The 18,460-nt window shown below is 52.8% G+C and overlaps 7 protein-coding genes across 7 annotated transcripts; 3 read left to right on the forward strand and 4 right to left on the reverse strand.

Annotated features, from left to right (window-relative positions):
* Positions 1–897: 897 nt before the first annotated feature.
* Positions 898–1,901, reverse strand: BDW74DRAFT_178222 (ankyrin repeat domain-containing protein; the record flags this gene model as incomplete). The annotated part of the gene is made up of 2 exons (XM_073729146.1): positions 898–1,379; positions 1,658–1,901. The coding sequence occupies 2 exons, from the start codon at positions 1,899–1,901 to the stop codon at positions 898–900; spliced, it is 726 nt and encodes a 241-aa protein (XP_073583945.1).
* Positions 1,902–4,100: 2,199 nt separating this feature from the next.
* On the reverse strand, positions 4,101–5,081 carry BDW74DRAFT_178223 (uncharacterized protein; the record flags this gene model as incomplete). Its single annotated transcript, XM_073729147.1, has 1 exon — positions 4,101–5,081. The coding sequence occupies one exon, from the start codon at positions 5,079–5,081 to the stop codon at positions 4,101–4,103; it is 981 nt and encodes a 326-aa protein (XP_073583946.1).
* Positions 5,082–7,498: 2,417 nt separating this feature from the next.
* Positions 7,499–9,225, reverse strand: BDW74DRAFT_185269 (uncharacterized protein; the record flags this gene model as incomplete). The annotated part of the gene is made up of 4 exons (XM_073731014.1): positions 7,499–8,277; positions 8,337–8,730; positions 8,795–9,114; positions 9,201–9,225. The coding sequence occupies 4 exons, from the start codon at positions 9,223–9,225 to the stop codon at positions 7,499–7,501; spliced, it is 1,518 nt and encodes a 505-aa protein (XP_073583947.1).
* A 284-nt stretch (positions 9,226–9,509) lies between these two features.
* On the forward strand, positions 9,510–11,754 carry BDW74DRAFT_178225 (uncharacterized protein; the record flags this gene model as incomplete). The annotated part of the gene is made up of 2 exons (XM_073729148.1): positions 9,510–11,539; positions 11,616–11,754. 2 exons carry the CDS (start codon positions 9,510–9,512, stop codon positions 11,752–11,754), a joined length of 2,169 nt encoding a protein of 722 aa, XP_073583948.1.
* Positions 11,755–12,541: 787 nt separating this feature from the next.
* On the forward strand, positions 12,542–13,492 carry BDW74DRAFT_178226 (WD40 repeat domain-containing protein; the record flags this gene model as incomplete). The annotated part of the gene is made up of 1 exon (XM_073729149.1): positions 12,542–13,492. The coding sequence occupies one exon, from the start codon at positions 12,542–12,544 to the stop codon at positions 13,490–13,492; it is 951 nt and encodes a 316-aa protein (XP_073583949.1).
* A 555-nt stretch (positions 13,493–14,047) lies between these two features.
* BDW74DRAFT_178227 (Alpha/Beta hydrolase protein) lies at positions 14,048–15,754 on the reverse strand (the record flags this gene model as incomplete). The annotated part of the gene is made up of 5 exons (XM_073729150.1): positions 14,048–14,548; positions 14,598–14,959; positions 15,022–15,197; positions 15,259–15,549; positions 15,672–15,754. The coding sequence occupies 5 exons, from the start codon at positions 15,752–15,754 to the stop codon at positions 14,048–14,050; spliced, it is 1,413 nt and encodes a 470-aa protein (XP_073583950.1).
* Positions 15,755–16,260: 506 nt separating this feature from the next.
* BDW74DRAFT_185271 (NAD(P)/FAD-dependent oxidoreductase) lies at positions 16,261–17,683 on the forward strand (the record flags this gene model as incomplete). The annotated part of the gene is made up of 3 exons (XM_073731015.1): positions 16,261–17,068; positions 17,118–17,358; positions 17,410–17,683. The coding sequence occupies 3 exons, from the start codon at positions 16,261–16,263 to the stop codon at positions 17,681–17,683; spliced, it is 1,323 nt and encodes a 440-aa protein (XP_073583951.1).
* Positions 17,684–18,460: the final 777 nt, after the last annotated feature.

Below are 18,460 nucleotides of genomic sequence, written 5' to 3' on the forward strand. Positions count from 1 at the left end.
GAATATAATGCTTTAGTTAAACATAAGGGATATCAATTTAGCCAGCGCTGTTAAGCAGGCTAATAACAGCCCAATATTCAGCACTCTTCACTCAACAGTTAACTACTAAGCAGAGAATAAGTGAGCCCGACCCCGGGGCAAACTCAAGGATCAAACGTAGATAGCTTTTATGTGAGGTCCAGTGCCAACAAAGAGGCTCAGGACTTTGCTGGATAAGGGGGCGCGGGCCTCGCAGGCTATGGCCGAGGTCTGTTTTGGAATGTCGGGTGTATGTTTTGCTTCGAGTTCCATCGAGTATCCAACCGAAGGTCATAATTGAGACTCGACGTAGGCTCAGTATGAGTGGCCGACTCTGTTGACCCGGGATCACGCATGTGTGGCGGTTGACTCCGGACCAGTGGAGGGCCTTGATGGTAAGGTGGAGACCTCTAGGAGCTAGATATGGCGGGCACAGGAACCTAACAGGTCAGTGCCCAGTAGGTGTCTAAACAGCTATAACGGGGCACTGAATCCTCACGGTGGGGGTTTTCAGCCGACAGAGTCCACGGCACTGTATGGCTTCCCCCAGACAATATAACATAGATACCAAATACCATGTTCATATCTCGCTCTCTTTTCATGCCACGTATACCATAGTACACCAGAACTTCAACCGACCATCCAGTGACTTGCGTAGTGTGTATATTCGGGGAACAGCTTACGAACCCAGCCTTAGCCTGATAATCCTGAGTTCTGTCTAGCTGCCCAGGGTCTTGACAACAAAAGGGGACGTAAATGATACCATATGTTTTACTATCGCTCACGGCTGTCAAGCAAGATTGTTATTGCAACTGCAATTACCGGGTGCTCACAGGAGGCCTCTGACTCTACCGGTGTCAAAGGGCAGCCAAACTACTCTTACTTCTTCGCTTCTTGATACCTGCGGAGTATATCAAGGCAATCCTTATGCCCCTTCATCTCCGCCAGTTCCACCGCAGACTTGCCATCCGTGTCTTTAATGGATAGATCAGCCCCCCGCTGCAGCACAAACTCTACAGCCTCCGCCTGCCCATAAAAAGCAGCCTCACACAGCGCACTCCGGAACACAATCTCGTCGTAGTAAAAGATATTTTTCTCTTCATTAAAGAGCCGGGGGTTCGTGCCGACCCCATCAATCGGAGCGCCCCGGTCCAGCAGGTACCTCATAACGTCGAGTCTCCCTTTCCCAGCGGCCCTAGCTAGAACGCGGCGGTTTTTCAGCTCGGCTCCTGCATCAATAAGGGCCTCGATGACGGGGATGGAGTGAAGGGCCGCTGCGCCCTCGAGTGCGGTCCAGACTGGCCAGGGGCAGTAGCTCTCATTGGGGTCGGCGCCCCACGAAAGCAGGAATTGGACCATGTCTAGGTCGTCGAGGCTCGAGCTGATTAAGGCGAAGCATCCAGTAGTCAGCTTAGGTTATATACCTCGGGACTTAGTAGGAAACTAATGTGCTCAGCTGGACATGGATATGGACCTGCCTCAGAGGGTCTACAAAATGGCCGACGCCCTTATTAATACCCTAGCCCAGGGCAAAGACTGCATCAATGCAATCTTTGTGCTTGAGGTCGAGCATTTTGTTCACATGATCTGGAACAGAAACAGGAATGGTGAGCCTAGCCTAGCCTAGCCAGTTTCATACCATAGGCAGTACCGTGGAAGAACTGCGTCAAGTGCTTACCGGTGTTGAATTGACACCCGCGTTTATACAGCAACGCCAGAGCCTCGGGACAATCACAGCGGATGGCTTCCAAGGATGCAAGCTTTCTTGCAGCTGTCCCAGATTTGGTGTCTGGGGTCTGAGCTTCCTCCATATCCATCAAGTGATTCAGCCGCTCGAGATCATTTGCTCCAGCGGCGAGGATGAAATCATTTTCATTTTGCATGGTGTTTGAGTCTCGGCAGGGGCTGCCAGCTATAGTAACCGATATAACTCGATGATTCGATGGATAAAATGAACAACTTGATCGAGCCTTTTGATTTATAGTGGCAAGGTTATCAAGGCAAACTTTGAGCAGTCAAAGGCCCCCAGCCATTATATCCCTCGTTTCAGTTCAACTAGGCAACCGCCCCCTCCCTCAATCAGCGCGGATCACGGTAAGGTACCTCCGCGCTTAGGACTGGCTTGCCAGTGTAAGGCGCCCTTGAAACATGGCCCTCGACAGATAAAGGAGATCGGCTCTGGTAGAACCGGTATATTATTTTACAGTCAATCGTGATCTATAGCAGCTATCTTGGACAACTGCCGCAGTGGGAGTTGGACATGTGACTGCAAAAGAACGTGCGCCTTTGATCACTCCACTTATGGCAGCTGGGGTATCATTCAAAAAGGTAATCCGTTGTAACAAGGATCCTCGGGTAATTCGTCCAAGCAATGAATGCATAAGGCTCTTAGGTTTCTTTGTTCAAAAACAGCCAGGCGGGTGGGGTAGTTGATGTTTACGGATAGGCGCGAAGTATAGGCACTCTTTCCTTAGTAAATACTATGGTATGGCGGGGTAGTATAGGACTTTCCAAGTCTTGCCAATGTATCTCCTATTAAACTCGTCTAGTGCATATTTTAACACTACCCTCTTCCAGCAACTTTTCTGCTAAGGTTTAGTATAATAGATCCGTCACTTGCTAGCCGGGATGGCACCTTACCCTAGGTACAATGGTACCTACCTCGCATGTTCCCTTTGTTCGAGTACGCGTCGTCAAACGCTACAAAAGACAACTACCGGCGCCACAATCTCACCTCACCGTCCTCGATGAAACGAGTCCCAGCTTGACATGCAGGTCTTGCACTTTTTGTTCTTGCTGGCGGCTGTGTACGTACCTTACCCATGGTATGGTGCATAGGTAGGTAGGGTAGGGTTAGGGCTTGGCTTCCGTGAGTGGAGACGAGTAGAGCCCAGAGGAGGACGTCCTACCTTATGTAGTAGACTGATAGGGGCCAACTGCAGGAGGTACTGCTGTCGAGAGACGCCGGGTGCCAAGGAGAAGTTGGTAATTAGGTTCAATTCAACGGTGTGTCGACCGTTGTTAGGTACCATACCGAGTTGCAGGTGAGATCGCGACCGAGTGGCGGTGGTCAGCCGCACTGGTTTCTTTGTGCGTGCTTTCGCTTTCAGCCCTTTAAAGCTGCTTTAGGTTGGAGAAAATGCTCTTGGTACCTGCATAATCGTCCCATGAGCTTGCCTCCATCGGTCGATGGTTGAAATCTTGAAATCTTGATGGCCTTGCCTGGACTTGAGTCTACCATAGGATATTTCGCTGAAGACGTGCGATGCGCTTTGCTTCTCGGTGCATCTCAGCATTGAAAAGCTTCACCAATAGCTCCAATCAGGCCGACATGTCATGCCTTAGTATGGTATGGGTCTAGGAGAATTGTACAGTATCAATAGCGGTAATATTTGTGCGCCTCCACTGTTCTAGACGCTTTCTTTATTATATGAAGCCGCCACTGGATCCTTCCAGGGAACTCTCGAATCGCTGCAGGGGTTGACGGAGGAGGTGCATCATATTCAGGTCGAGTCTGACCCAACCAAAGCTGGAGCTGGAGAAGAGGGCGTGAATTGTTACTGTTGGTTGGGGGGGGGGGGGGGGGTCGGAGCTTCCAGCCCAGCCCCCGGCCAAGGCAGTGTGGTTGAAAGGACGGACTCTATCGTTCTCTCATACCGAGCATGCCCTACTTACACAGTGAGCCCATGGCTTACGGCTATCGGCTTCTGCCCCGGAGTACTTGACTTGTCAAGCATTGTAAATCATTATTGATTGCGTTTATATACTATACCTAGGTAAGTAATGTAAGAGCACCGAAGTTGCAGAAAAAAATCACGCTGACCTGATCACTTCTTTTCGACTGGCAAATACTCCTCGGGCATATCCCTGCCCGTATACGGATCAAAGAACTGACAGTGCCCATTCCACTTGTCAGGGAACGGCACCACTTCCGCAAAGATGCGGCCCCCTTCCGTAGTCCCAGCCCTAACGACCTTTCCCACCCCCAGGTACACTTCACGCTTCGGCGCACTGGGCGGGAGATAGCGCCCAGGATACTCCTCGCCAATCTCCGGAATCCGCTCGATGGCCGGGAACTCACGCTAGAGCTGATGCCTGTGATCGGGCGCTCCGGCGTCGTGCGTTGCGTTCGGGTCCGGGTCCGCACCCTCGCCTGGCCGCGGTAGATGCGCAAACGACGCCATCCACTCGAGCGTAATCGGGTGGAAGAAGTCGTAGTCACCGCCGCTCTTCCCGGGGATCGGCTCAACGTACACAAACCGGTGCCCACCGATCGTGCGGTGCCGGTTCCCGTTCAGCCCAACGGCAATCACCTTCCCCACGCCGACATACCACTGCCCGTCCGGCGCAAGGTACGCACCAGGCTCCTCGCCGCCGAGCCTCGGCGTGCCCCGGTGCGTGGGAGCCTGGAGACCGCCGAACCACAGCCCCGTACCCTTCTGCCGCTTGTCGACATCAGCATCCACATCCAAATCTGTATTTGCAGAGCTTCTCGGAGGTGTGTATGGAACCCGCGGCCGATCCTGCTCCGGCAGATCCTTTCTCCCAGGGACATCGAGGAAGCGCTGGCCAGGTATGGGCTCAACATAGCAGGACTGTTTCTTCACGGCGCCGGACTCGTCGAATTCCCGGTGCATCTTGACCACCCGCCCGTTGCCGTAGTGCTTAACCTTCGTCGCTGTCCAGTACCACCCGGGTGCCTCGTCGCCGGTTTTGACATCGCGGTTTGGGACTGGGCGCGGGGGCGGCGGCTGGCTAGCGGTGCCCATGCTTCCTCCCTTGTCCCCGAAAAACCACTCCGGGAGCAGCTGCTCAGCCATGTTCTCGCCGGTGTACGGGTCGAAGAAGGCGTCCTTGCCGTCGGGGTCGTAGTATCTGTACGGAGGCTCAACGCGAATGTACACGCCGCCGTCGTGGGTGGTTCCATTTTCAACTACTTCGCCCTCTCCGTAGTACCGCTCACCATTGGGGGCGTAGTAAAACCCCGGGCGCAACTGCTTGAGCTCGGGTTGAGTGGCCCTGGGCTTGGCCAGGGCTTTCATGCGTTCAGCGGCTGTGGGCATGGTGTTGGTGGTGCTAGGCGAGACGCTTAGTGCGGAAGAAACTCAGAATAGGGAAGAAAGTTAGGGATTCATAACCTTGGGGATGTTTGATCGGTCATACCATGGGTCTTATAGGTAGGATGTGATGGGTAGATTCGCCCAATCAAACAAAATCCATTTAATTCCTTTCCGTCATGGAGCCAGATACCTTAATACCTAGGTCATTACATGTGATCCACCACCGTACTCGTTCCAAAAGTTCTGCCATTTCTTTGTCGCGTGGCTTTACCAAAGCCCCCATCCTCAGTCCCAAGCCCTAACCACAAATTTCTCCCACCCTGCACCCATTCGCTGAAAGTGTCCGCTCTTCTGGCACTTTGTCGGCTTTATAGCTGCTAGGTAGTTGAATCCGTAGCACTGGGAGGCCTAGGCGAACGTTTTCTGGTTGTAATTCGAAACGCTGTAGTCTGAATCCTCGTCTCCCACCCACGAGTAGACACTGCCAGAACAGCCGGTCACCCACCATCCACATGCTTAGATTTCCATTGTTTCCCACTCCTGATCCGGGGAGGACGGTCTTAGCACCAGCTCCTCCGAACGGAAACGAGTATCGCCTTGGATGTCGGGGTTGGATTTGGTGTCGGTTGTGGAGGGAGATTATCCCCGCCGCTTGCCTGGTCTGCGTCGGCTGTCTATGTCGGGTTGTCTTCGTTGTCGTCGTCTCCTCCCTCTTCTCCTCCCTCTTCGTCTTCATCTCCCTCTTCCTCGTCCGCAAAGACAACCCCAGACGTCGCTTCCAGGTCTTTGTCGTCTACCCTGCTTGCCGCATCTGAACCAGCAACTGAATCGGTCGGGTTGTTCCAAATAGAGCTCATTGTGCTGGTTATAGGAGCTTGTATGGTTGGGTAAATAGGAACCGTTGATGGTGATGTCAGTTATTTGAGAATATGGGAGGAGAGAAGGATGGCTGGGTGGAAAGAGGAAGAGCAGCGTCCGGCTCCCCCTGGATATTTGTATCCAGAGCTCCATAAAGAACGGAGTTCGTCTTTCTCTGCTGTCTCTGTCTTTGTTTCGTGTTGCGACAATGAGGTTCATTGGGCGTTGTCCAAGGTAGCGCACTTTGCTCACAGACAGTGCGCTTGTCCTGGCACCATCCCATCACATCGCAAATCCAAGCCTGATGGAGCATTTCAAAATAGCTCTACAGCAAGATGCAGAGGAACAACTTTCCCCTGGCGCGCGGAGTTCGTCTACTATGGCAACCTCACCCTACAGTCGACGATCCTGCGAGGCGGAAAATCGAAAGAGAGACAATTCGTGACGAGGGGGCTTAAGGTTAGTTAGAAGCCATTCACGACGTAAAGACAAAGTATCAAAGGGCAAAAGAGCAAAAGGGCAGCGAGCTCCACATCAACAATGGAAATGGCGCCCGAAAAAGCTATTCAGAGCTTCCGGCAGCTCTGCTTCGCTTCTCTATGCTTTGTTAGACTTTTCTTTTGCTCCGCCTTGCCCCTCTTGCTAAAAGCACCATTGGCTCCCAGCTTGTCTAGACCTGCGCCCCCGTCTAGAACAAACCTTCGCAGCTCCTTGCCGATTCCGCCGTGTTAGGATAGGAAAACGGCAACAACGATGATAAGGTTTAAAGCTATCTTGGGATTCCAGGAGCTGCCTGGATCCCAGACCGCCAATTCGCTTGGACAGTGGCTCTCTCCGACTGCGCCTGTTTCCACCCCCTATCTACCTCCTCCTGGTTGCGTAGCATGTCGGAATACTCCCAAAACTAAGCGGCGCCCGTCTACATAGAGCGCTTACTTGTCTCATCCCGAGCACTGTCGGTTTCGGCGCCTTGAGCGAGTCTCTACAATAGAGTCTAGCCTTCTTACTAGTAACGGTCATCCATGATCCCGATTGTGTTTCTCGCACACCACGGCGGCAGCCGCGAGTCCGGACGAGCTCGCACTCTGCACTTGCTGTTTGTTTACCGTGCGTTGGGTCGTATAGTTTAGACAAGATATAGTTCAGTAGGATCCCCGGCTTTCGAAAGGTAGGGCTACCGTACCGTAGTGACCGTCCCCGCCGTACCGGTACCACATCGGCAATGCCTCGCCTCGGCCCGCACTGCCGTGCCCGCTAGGTACCACTACCGCTATGCTGGCACCGGAGCCATCGCGCCGGGCCCTTCAAATAGTAGTCAACTTTTCTTGCCAAGATTCAGTCTACGCCGTTGCTGCCATGCCTATCTAGTTGCAGACGGAGGTGCCCTACTTCACCATAACCTAAGCCCTATCCTTCGTGCAATCTTCAGTGCATCTTGATATCTAACTACGCGAGAGGGAAATAACCGTCCATTCCCTAGAGAAATGCAACAATACGCATTACCTAGGTATGTACGTAGAGAGGTCCCCGTGCGGCCTGGAGGGCAGAAGTATACATTTTACTTATGACCGGTATAGCGTGTCCGCAACGAATTCCTCCATGAGCGCTACCCCCTGAGCCCACAGCTCCTCGTCGCGTTCTTGGGCTGCGACTTCCTCGACGGAAAATTGTAGCGGGCAGGGGATTGATGCCTCTTGGCCAGTAATACCGGACCAGTCCCTTTGAATGTCTCGAAGGAGATTGTTCAGGCATGGCTCGTAGTCCATTATCGTTGACCCCGGGATTGCGCTGACTTGGTGCCGGAGGGTCTGTTGGCCCTGGATCGCGTTGAAGACAGCGGGATTGAGTTGGCGTGACTGTGCTAGGTACAGGTTATGCAGCGTCTGTGCCTGGTGCAATGATTTTGCATGTTTCTGTTGCTCTGGGCTCAGGGTCTCAAAGTTTTCAGGGAGGCGAACCTTGTCCAGTGTCTCGGGGAGAGGGCCCTTGTATTCCAGGAAAACTGGACGAGCGACTTGGGTGAACAGGGGAGAGAGGCTTGCGGATTGCCAGTTGATGATGCCGAGGATACGGGTTGGTTCATTGGGGTCGACGAAGATGTTTTGCGCGTTCAGGTCTCCGTGCCATAGGACTAGAGCGTGACTGGCGGTGTTCTCTGGGAGAGTGTACGAGGCTACCTGGAGGTAGTTCTGGAGAGTCGAGAGTTTCTTTGCGATGGTGGGCTGGTACTGTCGTGGGCCGTAGAAGCGGCCTTCTGGCATTAGGGTGTATCTGAGTCCTGCTTTCGCAGAGGCGATCTCTCTCTTCGCAACTGCCACTACGTATTCCACTGCGGAAGACCCTGCACAAATATATCGTTAGATCCAGGGACAAGTTTAAGGACCCTGCGCAGACACTTACAAGGCCCACGATCAATGGCCAATGATCCCTTTCCAAAGTTGAAGAATGCACGATGATTCGTCGGCCCAATAGCGAACTTGGTGCTTTGTACACTCTTGCCAGTGTGATCCACATACAGAGGTGATGATTGCGAGTCGTCGCTCGAGAGAAGATCCTCCTTGTAGTACAAACTCCCGTAGCCTGTGAATTTTGTCGCAGCGACGGTCTTCTCAAAGTCGACAATCAGTAATACAAGCTGCGCCCTCTGCTTTCCTTTCAAAGAGTACCATACCTCGCTTAGCATGATGCCAGGCTGCTTCTCCATCAGAATGTACTCCGCACCAACAGGGTTCTCGGTCGCTCTCGAGCTCCACGCATAAACCCTCGGAACAGGCAGATGGAGAACATTCCGTAGCTGCGTTCGCCAGTGATAAGTGGCAAAGGTATAATATCTTAACAAATGAGATGGAAAATCTTACAAAATCCATAGTAGCAACCTCACTCGCCGTCGTAAAATGAGGTCGACCGGCGTTGGGATTGGGCAGTTTGGCAACGACCTCCCGCCCATTGTCCATTGTCAGCACAAAGACTTTGTTGTACTGGCCCTCGACGGCCTTGAACATTCCAGTACAGTATTTTGCACCAACAGCTGATGCAGCAATGTCCAGCAGAGGCTGGAGCTGAAACTTCACGTATCGACAGGCGAGTTGCTCCTGTTCGCGCCAGAGCCAGCGACCCGAGGTAAAGCGGCTAAGGGCTTCGAGATCCCCTTCGATATCTGTATCTGATAGTTTATAATCTGCCAGAATTATCTGCGTTTTGTGCGGAACAGTGTGTGAATGGCGCCTTATCAAACAACGATCGGTGGACGTATCAGTATACTACCACCAGGTGCAAGAGTCCAACTCATGTCGCAGCTTAGGGTTGTGCCTATACAGCCTCGTGGCGCTCGAGCGCCCGCTAGGGGGGCAATGGCACAATTAACGCCCGTCCCCAAGACGCCAAACCTAATAGAGAACACTGAAGAGTTGGCGTTTAGTGACAACAAATAACGGCCAGCCACATCATAGCGCCGCAGCTTTCAGCCTCTGGCCCTGACCTAGTCCCGTCGAGCGGGCTGGAAGTCGTATAAAACGCACAAACACCCCGCCGCAATAGCTCCCAATTCGCTTTTCCAAGCGCAATCGGGCTCATATGGCGGAGAATCTCGACCTGCTAGGCGTCATCGGGACATGGATGGCTGTGTTCCTGGCGATCGTCGCACTGGCCGGTATAATACCCGCTTATATCCTGTACCGCGCGTCGCAAACAGAGCAGTACGAGGCACTCAGCCAGATCGACGACAAGAACCACGACTATATCTCAAAGGGGTATACACTTCTACCGGGGAACCGATTCTTCCGCAAGATCAGAGTCCCGAATCTGACGCAGCTGCCAGAATTGGCAGAGCCGTTAAACGGGGCCGCAGAGAAAACCGAGACGCAGCCGACAATCAGACGGAACTGCGCCCTTTTCGACCGCGAGGGAAGCCCCTCGTCAACGGCGTGGGTGAATTTCGCAAACCTCCTACGCGCCTATGACATCTCGCCGCCATTCGATCGGCGCGATGGGAAGGGTAAGCTGAAGATCGCAGGGAGCCAGGCGTTGCTCCCCGTGCATCGCAACTGGATACTTTTGTTGGGCATTGTTGATCGCTACAGTTGTCGGGAGGATCTTGGGCTATTCGTTGACGAGCTGTCAGAGCCAGAATGGAGCGCGTTCGGCAGCGGAGCGCTGTATGGACTCAGCGGTGTTCTCGACATCGACCATGATAGGAGTGGACACATTTCTGGAAACCAAAGTCGGCATGCGAATACGCTCTGCTTCCGGATGCACAGTATCGCGCATATGCGGAGCATGCCTGCCTACATCCCAGCGCGAGATCTCGCGCCGCGGACGCTGTTCTTCTTGTATCTAGGTTACCTGCCAGGCCCCGACGGGAGTCTATTTTGCAGTGCGCTGGAATCCGGCAGGACCGACCGGCCTGTTGACATCCGTGGAGTCAGCCGAGTCGTCCCCCGTACGTACGAGAATCCCCATGCGACACGCGTTTATTATAAAATGGAAGTGCTGGAGTCGAATGAGGTGCCTGTTCGAGACAAACGGTTGGCGCAGGAGATGCGAGTTTGCCTGCCGAAGGTCCGCAGGCTCAGTATCGAGAGATCTGCAGCAGCGCTGGACGAAGACTGGGTAAATGAAGCGGAGTACATGTGCCTCGATGAGACCGTCGACAGGCAGATTTGGTTGCCGACGGCAGGGGTTCAGGCAATGGTTCTCGCGGCATTGCGTTTTGATCTCAATGCGCAGTCATTTCTCTGTGGCGAGGAGCTGAGAGATCTCTTTCTTCGGCTGTTGTCGCCCGATGAGCCGGACTATCTTTTTCACACCGCTACGCGTGATCACTGGATCGACGCGCTACAAATCAGGGATGCAGATAGAACGTCGCTTAGAACGGCGATCGACGAGGTAGCAAGGCATGAACCTTTATCGATCAGATCCACGCACACCCGGAGACGTGCGCTGGCACTTGCAGCACTGGACGATACCCTGAGGACTCTGCGCCAGCATTATACCGCTTCCCGTCTAGCGATGGATACAGTGGCAATCCTCTACTTGACCAATAAGACTTTCAGGTCCATATTGGTCGATGATTATCAACCAGGGGATCCACAACCCATGTTCTCCATCGACGTTGCAGGCAAGAAGGCCCACTTGCCGGCGATGGCACACCAACAACCTGTGTCGATTGACGTTGACTTCCAAACCGTCTTTTCAGGCACGGTAGAAGAAAAGCAAGGCGAAAACGCTCAACCCGTAACTATACCGCTGTGGCAGGTCATGATGGCCTCGTTGCATGGACTCGTCAGATGGCACACATGGCCCGCCGTTTTCTCTTCGCATGATCTCTCTACTTTCCACACTCCACTCGACCGTATCGTGCACGTCTCTCCTCAAGACTTGCCCAATCCTAGGGAGTATACAGGTACGGGAGATCTGTTCCTGCAAGCCATGGTTCACGCTCTGCGTGGCTCCAATAGGGAACATGATCGCTCTCATCGCAGCGCGAATCATAATCCCGAGCAGCATCACGGGTATATGCCTGTGACTATTGTGGATAACAGGTCCTACGAAGGGGAAGATCGTTATGATCGCATGCCATGGCACAGAGGTTCCGATGACGTTAGGTAAGGATGAACCGTCATGATAATGACGAGAATCACACGCGCCTGGCGACCGTGATGGGGCTGATTGGGGTGGCAGGGACGACAACCACTATGTTAACCGCGAGCAGAGCGAAGACAACTACCACAGCAACGGCACTCGAAGCAATGACAATAGCGACGATGGCGTGGAAGGCGACGGATCCAGCGAGGGCGATTTGGCAGCCCATCGCGACTAGCAACAGACTCGAGCACAATATGCTATGATCAACCCTTATCTGGGTGACGTTCGCAAACCCGGGCCAGACGAACTTAGCTCTCTATCGACGGTATCGACTAGGGAAAGCTATGCTTCTCCTGTACGCACACCTTCCCACCCAACTGGAGAGAGCGACAACGGAGGCTCTGGCCATTCGGCTAGAGAATCAGTTACAGCCGATGGGGCGTTGGCCGGGCAGCTATTAACACGAGAGGAAACATACCTTCCTGTTCTAGAGCGGTTACTGGCTGCCTGTGCAGGATCCGAAGAGGCGACCGAGAACCTGGTCCGTGAATTCCACGAAGTGATTGGGCCTATTGTTCTGATGGCTGAGTCCTCGTCTCTTCCGATTGACTCCCTTGCGATTCTCTCGGTATCTCTCAGGAAACTATCCTTCGCGTTATAGATGAGTTGAATTCGGCCATGGTTGAGTCAATAACGTCCAGAGATCCGATCCGACTGCTAGACGACTCGTTCTGCGATTTCATTATAGATCGAGTTTCTCGCCCAGCGAAGAGGGACCGGGAAAAGAACTCCTGGCATGGGGATCAGCGGACATAACAGCAAGGCTCTGGCATACTGTATCAGGGAAGTGTCTGCGCATCTTTCGCCATTTGCCTAGCCCCACCGAGACAGTTTCGTTCAATCATAGTGGTGATTTGTGGAAGGCGTCGCGCGATGGAACCGTGAAAATCTGAGAATCACACAACCGATCCCAATCCCAATCTCGACGTCGGTTTCGCGCCCGAACTCTGATGAGATCCAATATGATTATTCCTCATTGGAGGTCCAGCCTTAATCCGATAGTGCTGTCGCCCGATGGGAACCTTTTCGCGATATCACCTGCCGGAAAGGGGGAAGTTGAGCTCTACAATGCCAGCTCCGGTGAGAAACGATCTGTTGTCAAGAGATATCTGAAAGGCGTCGCCACTCTTGTCTACTCGTCCGATAGCACAATGGTAGCAGCTGCAGAGTCCATGGGACCCAGAATAGAGATATGGCAGCTGCTTCAAGATAAGACAATCAGTCTGCCTCAGGCGACTGCAGAGTACTCACACTGGGTCAGAAGCGCAGAGAAAGATGGAACTTCGGTTGGAACCATGGGGCATCCAAGAGAGAAGAGGATGTCTTTTTCTCTGAACGGCAAGCGCATCGTGCGGTTGGGCCCAGGCGAGAAGACATCCAGTTTGTGGGATTCGACAACCGAGACACTTCTTGAACCGCTGGGTGAATTCGAGAGGCCTATCCAGACCTTCGCTTTCTCGTCTGAGAGCAAGCTCCTGGCAATTGCAAGAGACGGATATATCAAAATCTGCCAAGTTGCAGGTAGTGAAGCCATGCAGACTAGTGTCGAGCTGCATGCCCCCGGCTGTCAGGACGAGCTGGCATTCTCATCGGACTGCAAGATGATGGCAGCCGCCTCATTCCGGGACATTACTCTGTGGGATGTGTCTACTGGAGAAATCCAACAGGCTTTTTCTGCTCCTGGTCAAGTATCTCCATTTGTTTCTCCCCTGACGAGAATCTCCTTGCAGCGGGGTTGTGGAGCGGAGCCGTGCAATGATGGAGTCTGGCCACCGGAGCGCCACTGTCAGCACTTGCCGGCCGTCAACAGGCAGCTGTTTGTGTTTCAATCTCATTCGATTAGCTATTGCGTTAGGGGCGTGTGGGAGGACTACAGTATTGTTGCTAGCCATGTTGAGGAGGTCGAGAGATGAAGGAGTTCCATATACGAGTATGAATAGTTGCTACATGCGTCTACTTTTCTCAAGACAATGAACATTCGGTGCCTATATCTACTGTATGAATGTCGGCCATCCTGGCTAACCCCACAACAACGCCTTCGCATCACGCGCACCAGCTGCGCATCCACAATTCGCAAAAATTGTCATATCTATTTCATAAACGGTGTTTCAAACGCGATGGAGTGGTTCCTGTGCCAAGAGACTGGGTTTGCCACTGGGTGGACGGAATGTTTTATATACTTGATTTGAAGGCTCGACACAGTCTACGCGGATATATGTTTTATCATGGACATGTTCTCCTCCCACCAAGCACACATTGACCTAAATATCCCAATGCAAGATTCCACGGAAAACACACGTATCAATCTCAATAAAAATCAACTAAAGAACCCTGAACCAACCACACACCCTGATCAACTACTCCACCTTCCTAACTCCTTAAGAATTGCACTGCAAGCATAAACATCTTCTCCAAACCGCCCAGCCTCCTAAACATCCCCAACACCTTCTCATCCCTCCCTAAGCTCTTCATCCCAGCCAAACCAACATTCTCGCGTCACCCTGCCTATAAGCCACTGCCTCTTGATTACTCCCCCAACTCGGCAAATCATCCACACCCGCTGTAAACCGGATCACGTCGCTCGCAAACGCTTCGGCGACAGCACGCTGCTGGCTACTAAGATGCGAGTTGTAATTCTGCCACAGGTATGCGACGTCTAGTAGGTGAGATGTCTTTCCGGTAAACGGTCCAGGCCAGGGATTTCCTTCGTTGAAGTGTCCTACGGTGGAGCATGGCCAATGACTTGCGACGAGGAGGGAGGGGGCGTGGAACTGGATGTCGTTGAGGAAGTTGAGGATTAGCGAAAGGGCATCGGTGTCAGAGGTGGTTTCTGTGATGTTGTAGTGGGCTAGAAGTTCCGTTGACAGGGAGCCGTCTGTGCCGTCGAGGGTCGTATGTATGACGTTCCGGAAGCGGGTGCAAACGTCTTTGGTCTTAGGGAAGAGAGCGAGAACCGCTGCAATCGAGGACTTTGGAATTCTTAGCCGTGACTGTGGAAGAGAGGTACAGGGGACGAACATCACAGTTACTGTCCAAGGTGAAGAGACGGCTGCACCACCTTTTTCCGGGGAAGAGACTGCCGCTCTGCGTTTCGAGAGAGTCGAAGGTCACTGCGTGCGGGATGACCGCTCCATCTATGACTGCGCCAGCTCGGATAGCTGGGGAGCTCCGTGACTGCAATTCCTCGATGCTCATATTCTTCAGAGCATCCAGCTGCTGGTCTTCCCCCAGCTCGTCCAACCCGAAATGCTCCAGGGCATCATTGTAAGCGATTTCCGCTAGTTTCAGAGGCGCGGGCCTGATGGCCGCATTCGTTCCACCGAGCAAGATGCATTGATTGAACAATGCCTCTTCAGACTGAAGGTGGTACATAATGCTAGCTGTGCCGTTTATTTCCAAAGTTAGAGAACTTCAGGTTGCCATGAGGACAGGGTTAGAGTACCTGCACCAATACTCTGTCCGACAACAGTAATTGCACCTGGATCTCCTCCAAATCCAGATATATACTTGCGAATCCAGCGTAGGCCGTTCTTCTGATCCACTAGCCCGCGATTCGCAGGATAACCAGCTTTCCGCATAGACGCCGATGTGAGGAAGCCAGGGACGCCGATACGGTATCTTTGCGTATAATGCATGCTTAGATCATTTGGCTACTATCGACATTGGCGAGAAGTCTTACCCCAGATTTACAGCAGCTACCGGATGCCCAATTCGTACAGACAGACGCACAGACGCCTCTTGGTTGTACTGAGGGTGCCAGTTCGATCCGATGGCGAAGCCGCCGCCATGAATAAACACGAGAACTGGCAGGAGATTATCCCTCGTGTCGGCGGCGTGTACTACTGGTACACTGATATTGAGATTTAGGCCATCGGTGTCGGATGGGTCCGGGGTATATTGGACATCCAATTTCTTCCCGATCAACGAGCTTTCCAGGTCGAAGCCATTCGTTGGTGAGATCGGACGGGTTCTGTATCATGGTAAGCAAGATTCACGTAGTCTCCTGATAAGGAATATCGCAGCGTACTTCATTCTCGTCGCGTCAATTGTCCCCTTTGCCGTGGGTTGAACCGTTCTTGGACAGTGGCATACTTGAGGCCGAGGAACTGTGCCACGCCGTCATTCTGCCTGCCTGTGACCGTCCCAAGTAGTGGGTGTGAGGTGGCGAAGAGCATCTCGAGTTTGTCGTGTCATTGAACCCATGCTTATGCGCGTGGCATGTATACAAGGTTGGAGACGTAATGATGTGGAGTACAGTAAGACTGATAAGAGCACTCCGGAGCCGGATCCCGAAGATACCGGCTCGGCTCGTATCTGTATTACCGTCGCTCTCCAAGTCGACCCTCCGCCGGTCAAAGGTCCCAGCTATCGATCTCCACATATGGCACAATCATTCAAGGCACTTTCAATTGACTAATGTGGATTTCGAGGAAGAGGTAAGACCTACACCGTAGTGTCAGCTGGCCTCAAGCTCAATTTGAGAAGGAGGATGGATAACATTGAAATCAGCCAAGTCAAGTTTTCCGGCGGAAAGGTCACTACCCGGCGGAAAGAAGACGCGGTTGCCCCTCATCACGGCTCCGACTCCGTAGAGGGAGGATAAAAATGTATACCCTGTCCATTCCCACCAGCATGTCTCGATCGATAGATAGATATCAGGAACAAAAACCAAAGAATCACAATGACAACTGCCACTCCCTCATACCTCATACTCGGCGCCGGCATCTTCGGCGTCTCAACGGCATACTACCTCATCAAAGCCAATCCCAACGCCTCGGTGACAATTGTCGACCGCGACGCCTTCGACGCTGACTCCCGCGTCGCCGCATCCTGGGACTGGAATAAAGTTGTGCGCGCCGACTACAGCGACATCCTCTACTGCCGACTTGCCCTGGAAGCCCAAGATATCTTCAACAACGATCCGTTATGGAAGCCCTTTTTCCACGAGACGGGCGTGTACTGGGTCTGTCGTGACGATTACGCGCAGGAAGTTGTCAATAATTACAAGAAACTCGGTCGCAAAGCGGAAATTGCAGCCGTGCCGCTTGACGAGGCGAAGAAGTTGTATGGTGGGTTGTTTGAGAAGGCAGATTACACAGACGCCAAAGAGGTGTTGATTAACAAGACGAGCGGGTGGGGTGCTGCGGGCGATTGTCTGCGCGCCGTGACCAGGGAGGCAATCAGATTGGGCGTCAAGTATGTGCAAGCCGATGTTGAGACTCTGATCTTCGACGCAGAGGGAAATTGCGCGGGTGTGAAGAGCAAGACGGGGCAGGAGATCAAGGCATCCAAGGTTATTCTTTCCACGGGCGCATTCACATCGAAGCTGCTTGAGCAAAGCGCTGCTGCAACAGGGAAGCCAGATCTCTGCGCTGGACCGCGAATTGTGGCAGGTGGAATCGCGACGGGTATGGTCACCCTCGATTCGGAGTCTTATGAAAAGTTCGCGGCCATGCCCGTGGGCTTCCAGGGGTACTCTGCAGATAAAGGTACGTTTACCAATCTGGCTATGGAATGTGGAGTTGACTGAACGTGTAGGACCGTTCCTGGGCACTCTTCCCCCAACACCAGAGAAGCAACTGAAATGGTGGGGACGGACCATCTTCAGCAACACGCAAGAGGTTGTCCCTGGTCGTTTCGTCTCTGCACCCCCTGTAGCACGCGACTACGAGCAGTGGAATGTCTCGCAGAAGATCAAGGACGATGTGCGATACTCAGCTCGTATGTTCTACGGATCTCCCACGGCGAAATGGTCAATGGAGAAATTCAGAATTTGCTGGTCAGTATAGTTGTCTTGTACCTGCAATGAACAGCTACTGACATGAATTAGGGATGCCTTCACTCCAACCGGGGATTTCATCATTTCCCCGCATTCCGCGGCGAGGGGATTGTACGTCGCCACTTGTGGATCTTTCCACGGCTTCAAGTTCTTCCCGGTTATTGGCAAGTACGTGGTCGATATGCTGGAAGGAAAATTGGAGGAGAGCCTGCAGCAAAAGTGGGCATGGGAGCGCACGGCAGAACAGCTGGACTCATCATCCAACCCCGAGTTTCCCAGGACGGAGATGAGGGATATGCTGGACAAGACAGTATCAAAACTGTAACTAGATCACACCGTGCCCCGCAAATTCATTTCCTCTGTCATTGGCCAGAGATTAACCATACAGGCCTGGCCCCGGACTAGTGGAGGTTTGTAGATAAGATCCCTCATTTAAAGAGTAAATTTGAGATCTAGGACTTCCTCCCTGCCACATCCTTGACCTTGAGTCAAGTAATGCGGCGCTTAATGTACCGGGAGATGGTGAAAGAGCGTGTGCTTCCTGCAGTAGGTGTGTTCGGCTTGGGTAGGAAGGACTCAAACTAACCCTTAATAGTGTGACAATTGTCATTCTAAAAAGGTAAGAACTTTGACACAGAGTCCTGTTTTCGATTCTTTCCACTAAGTCTCCCAGATTCGTTGCGACCGGCAGTCTCCCTGCTTCAACTGCATCAACGGTGACGTGGAGTGTGTGCGGACCCGAGTGCGCCAGGTGCCCAGTGAGGGGGAAACCAACGGTAGACCTGTTCTTTTTATTTGAGCGATGCAGTGTCTGATACTATCCAGTGACCACATTCGAGAGATTCTAAACCGAATAGTTCAGCTAGAGGAGTCCCTCCAGAAACCTAGCACTCCCACATCGCAAACAGCTGGGCCGGCGACACAACCACGAAGCCTGGATTTGGAAACCCGCTCAAACCGCGGCCAGAAGCGATCCCAGGACGGATATCCAGACCATACAACGTCCTCCCCAAAGAGAACTGTACTCTCATCTGGATCAGAGCCGGAAGCTAACATTCTTGCGAATTTGAGCGGCGGTTCACTCCTAGATGCGATACAGCAG

The sequence above is a fragment of the Aspergillus multicolor genome (assembly GCF_047715735.1).
Source record: "Aspergillus multicolor strain CBS 133.54 unplaced genomic scaffold BDW74scaffold_12, whole genome shotgun sequence".
NCBI lineage: Eukaryota > Fungi > Ascomycota > Eurotiomycetes > Eurotiales > Aspergillaceae > Aspergillus > Aspergillus multicolor.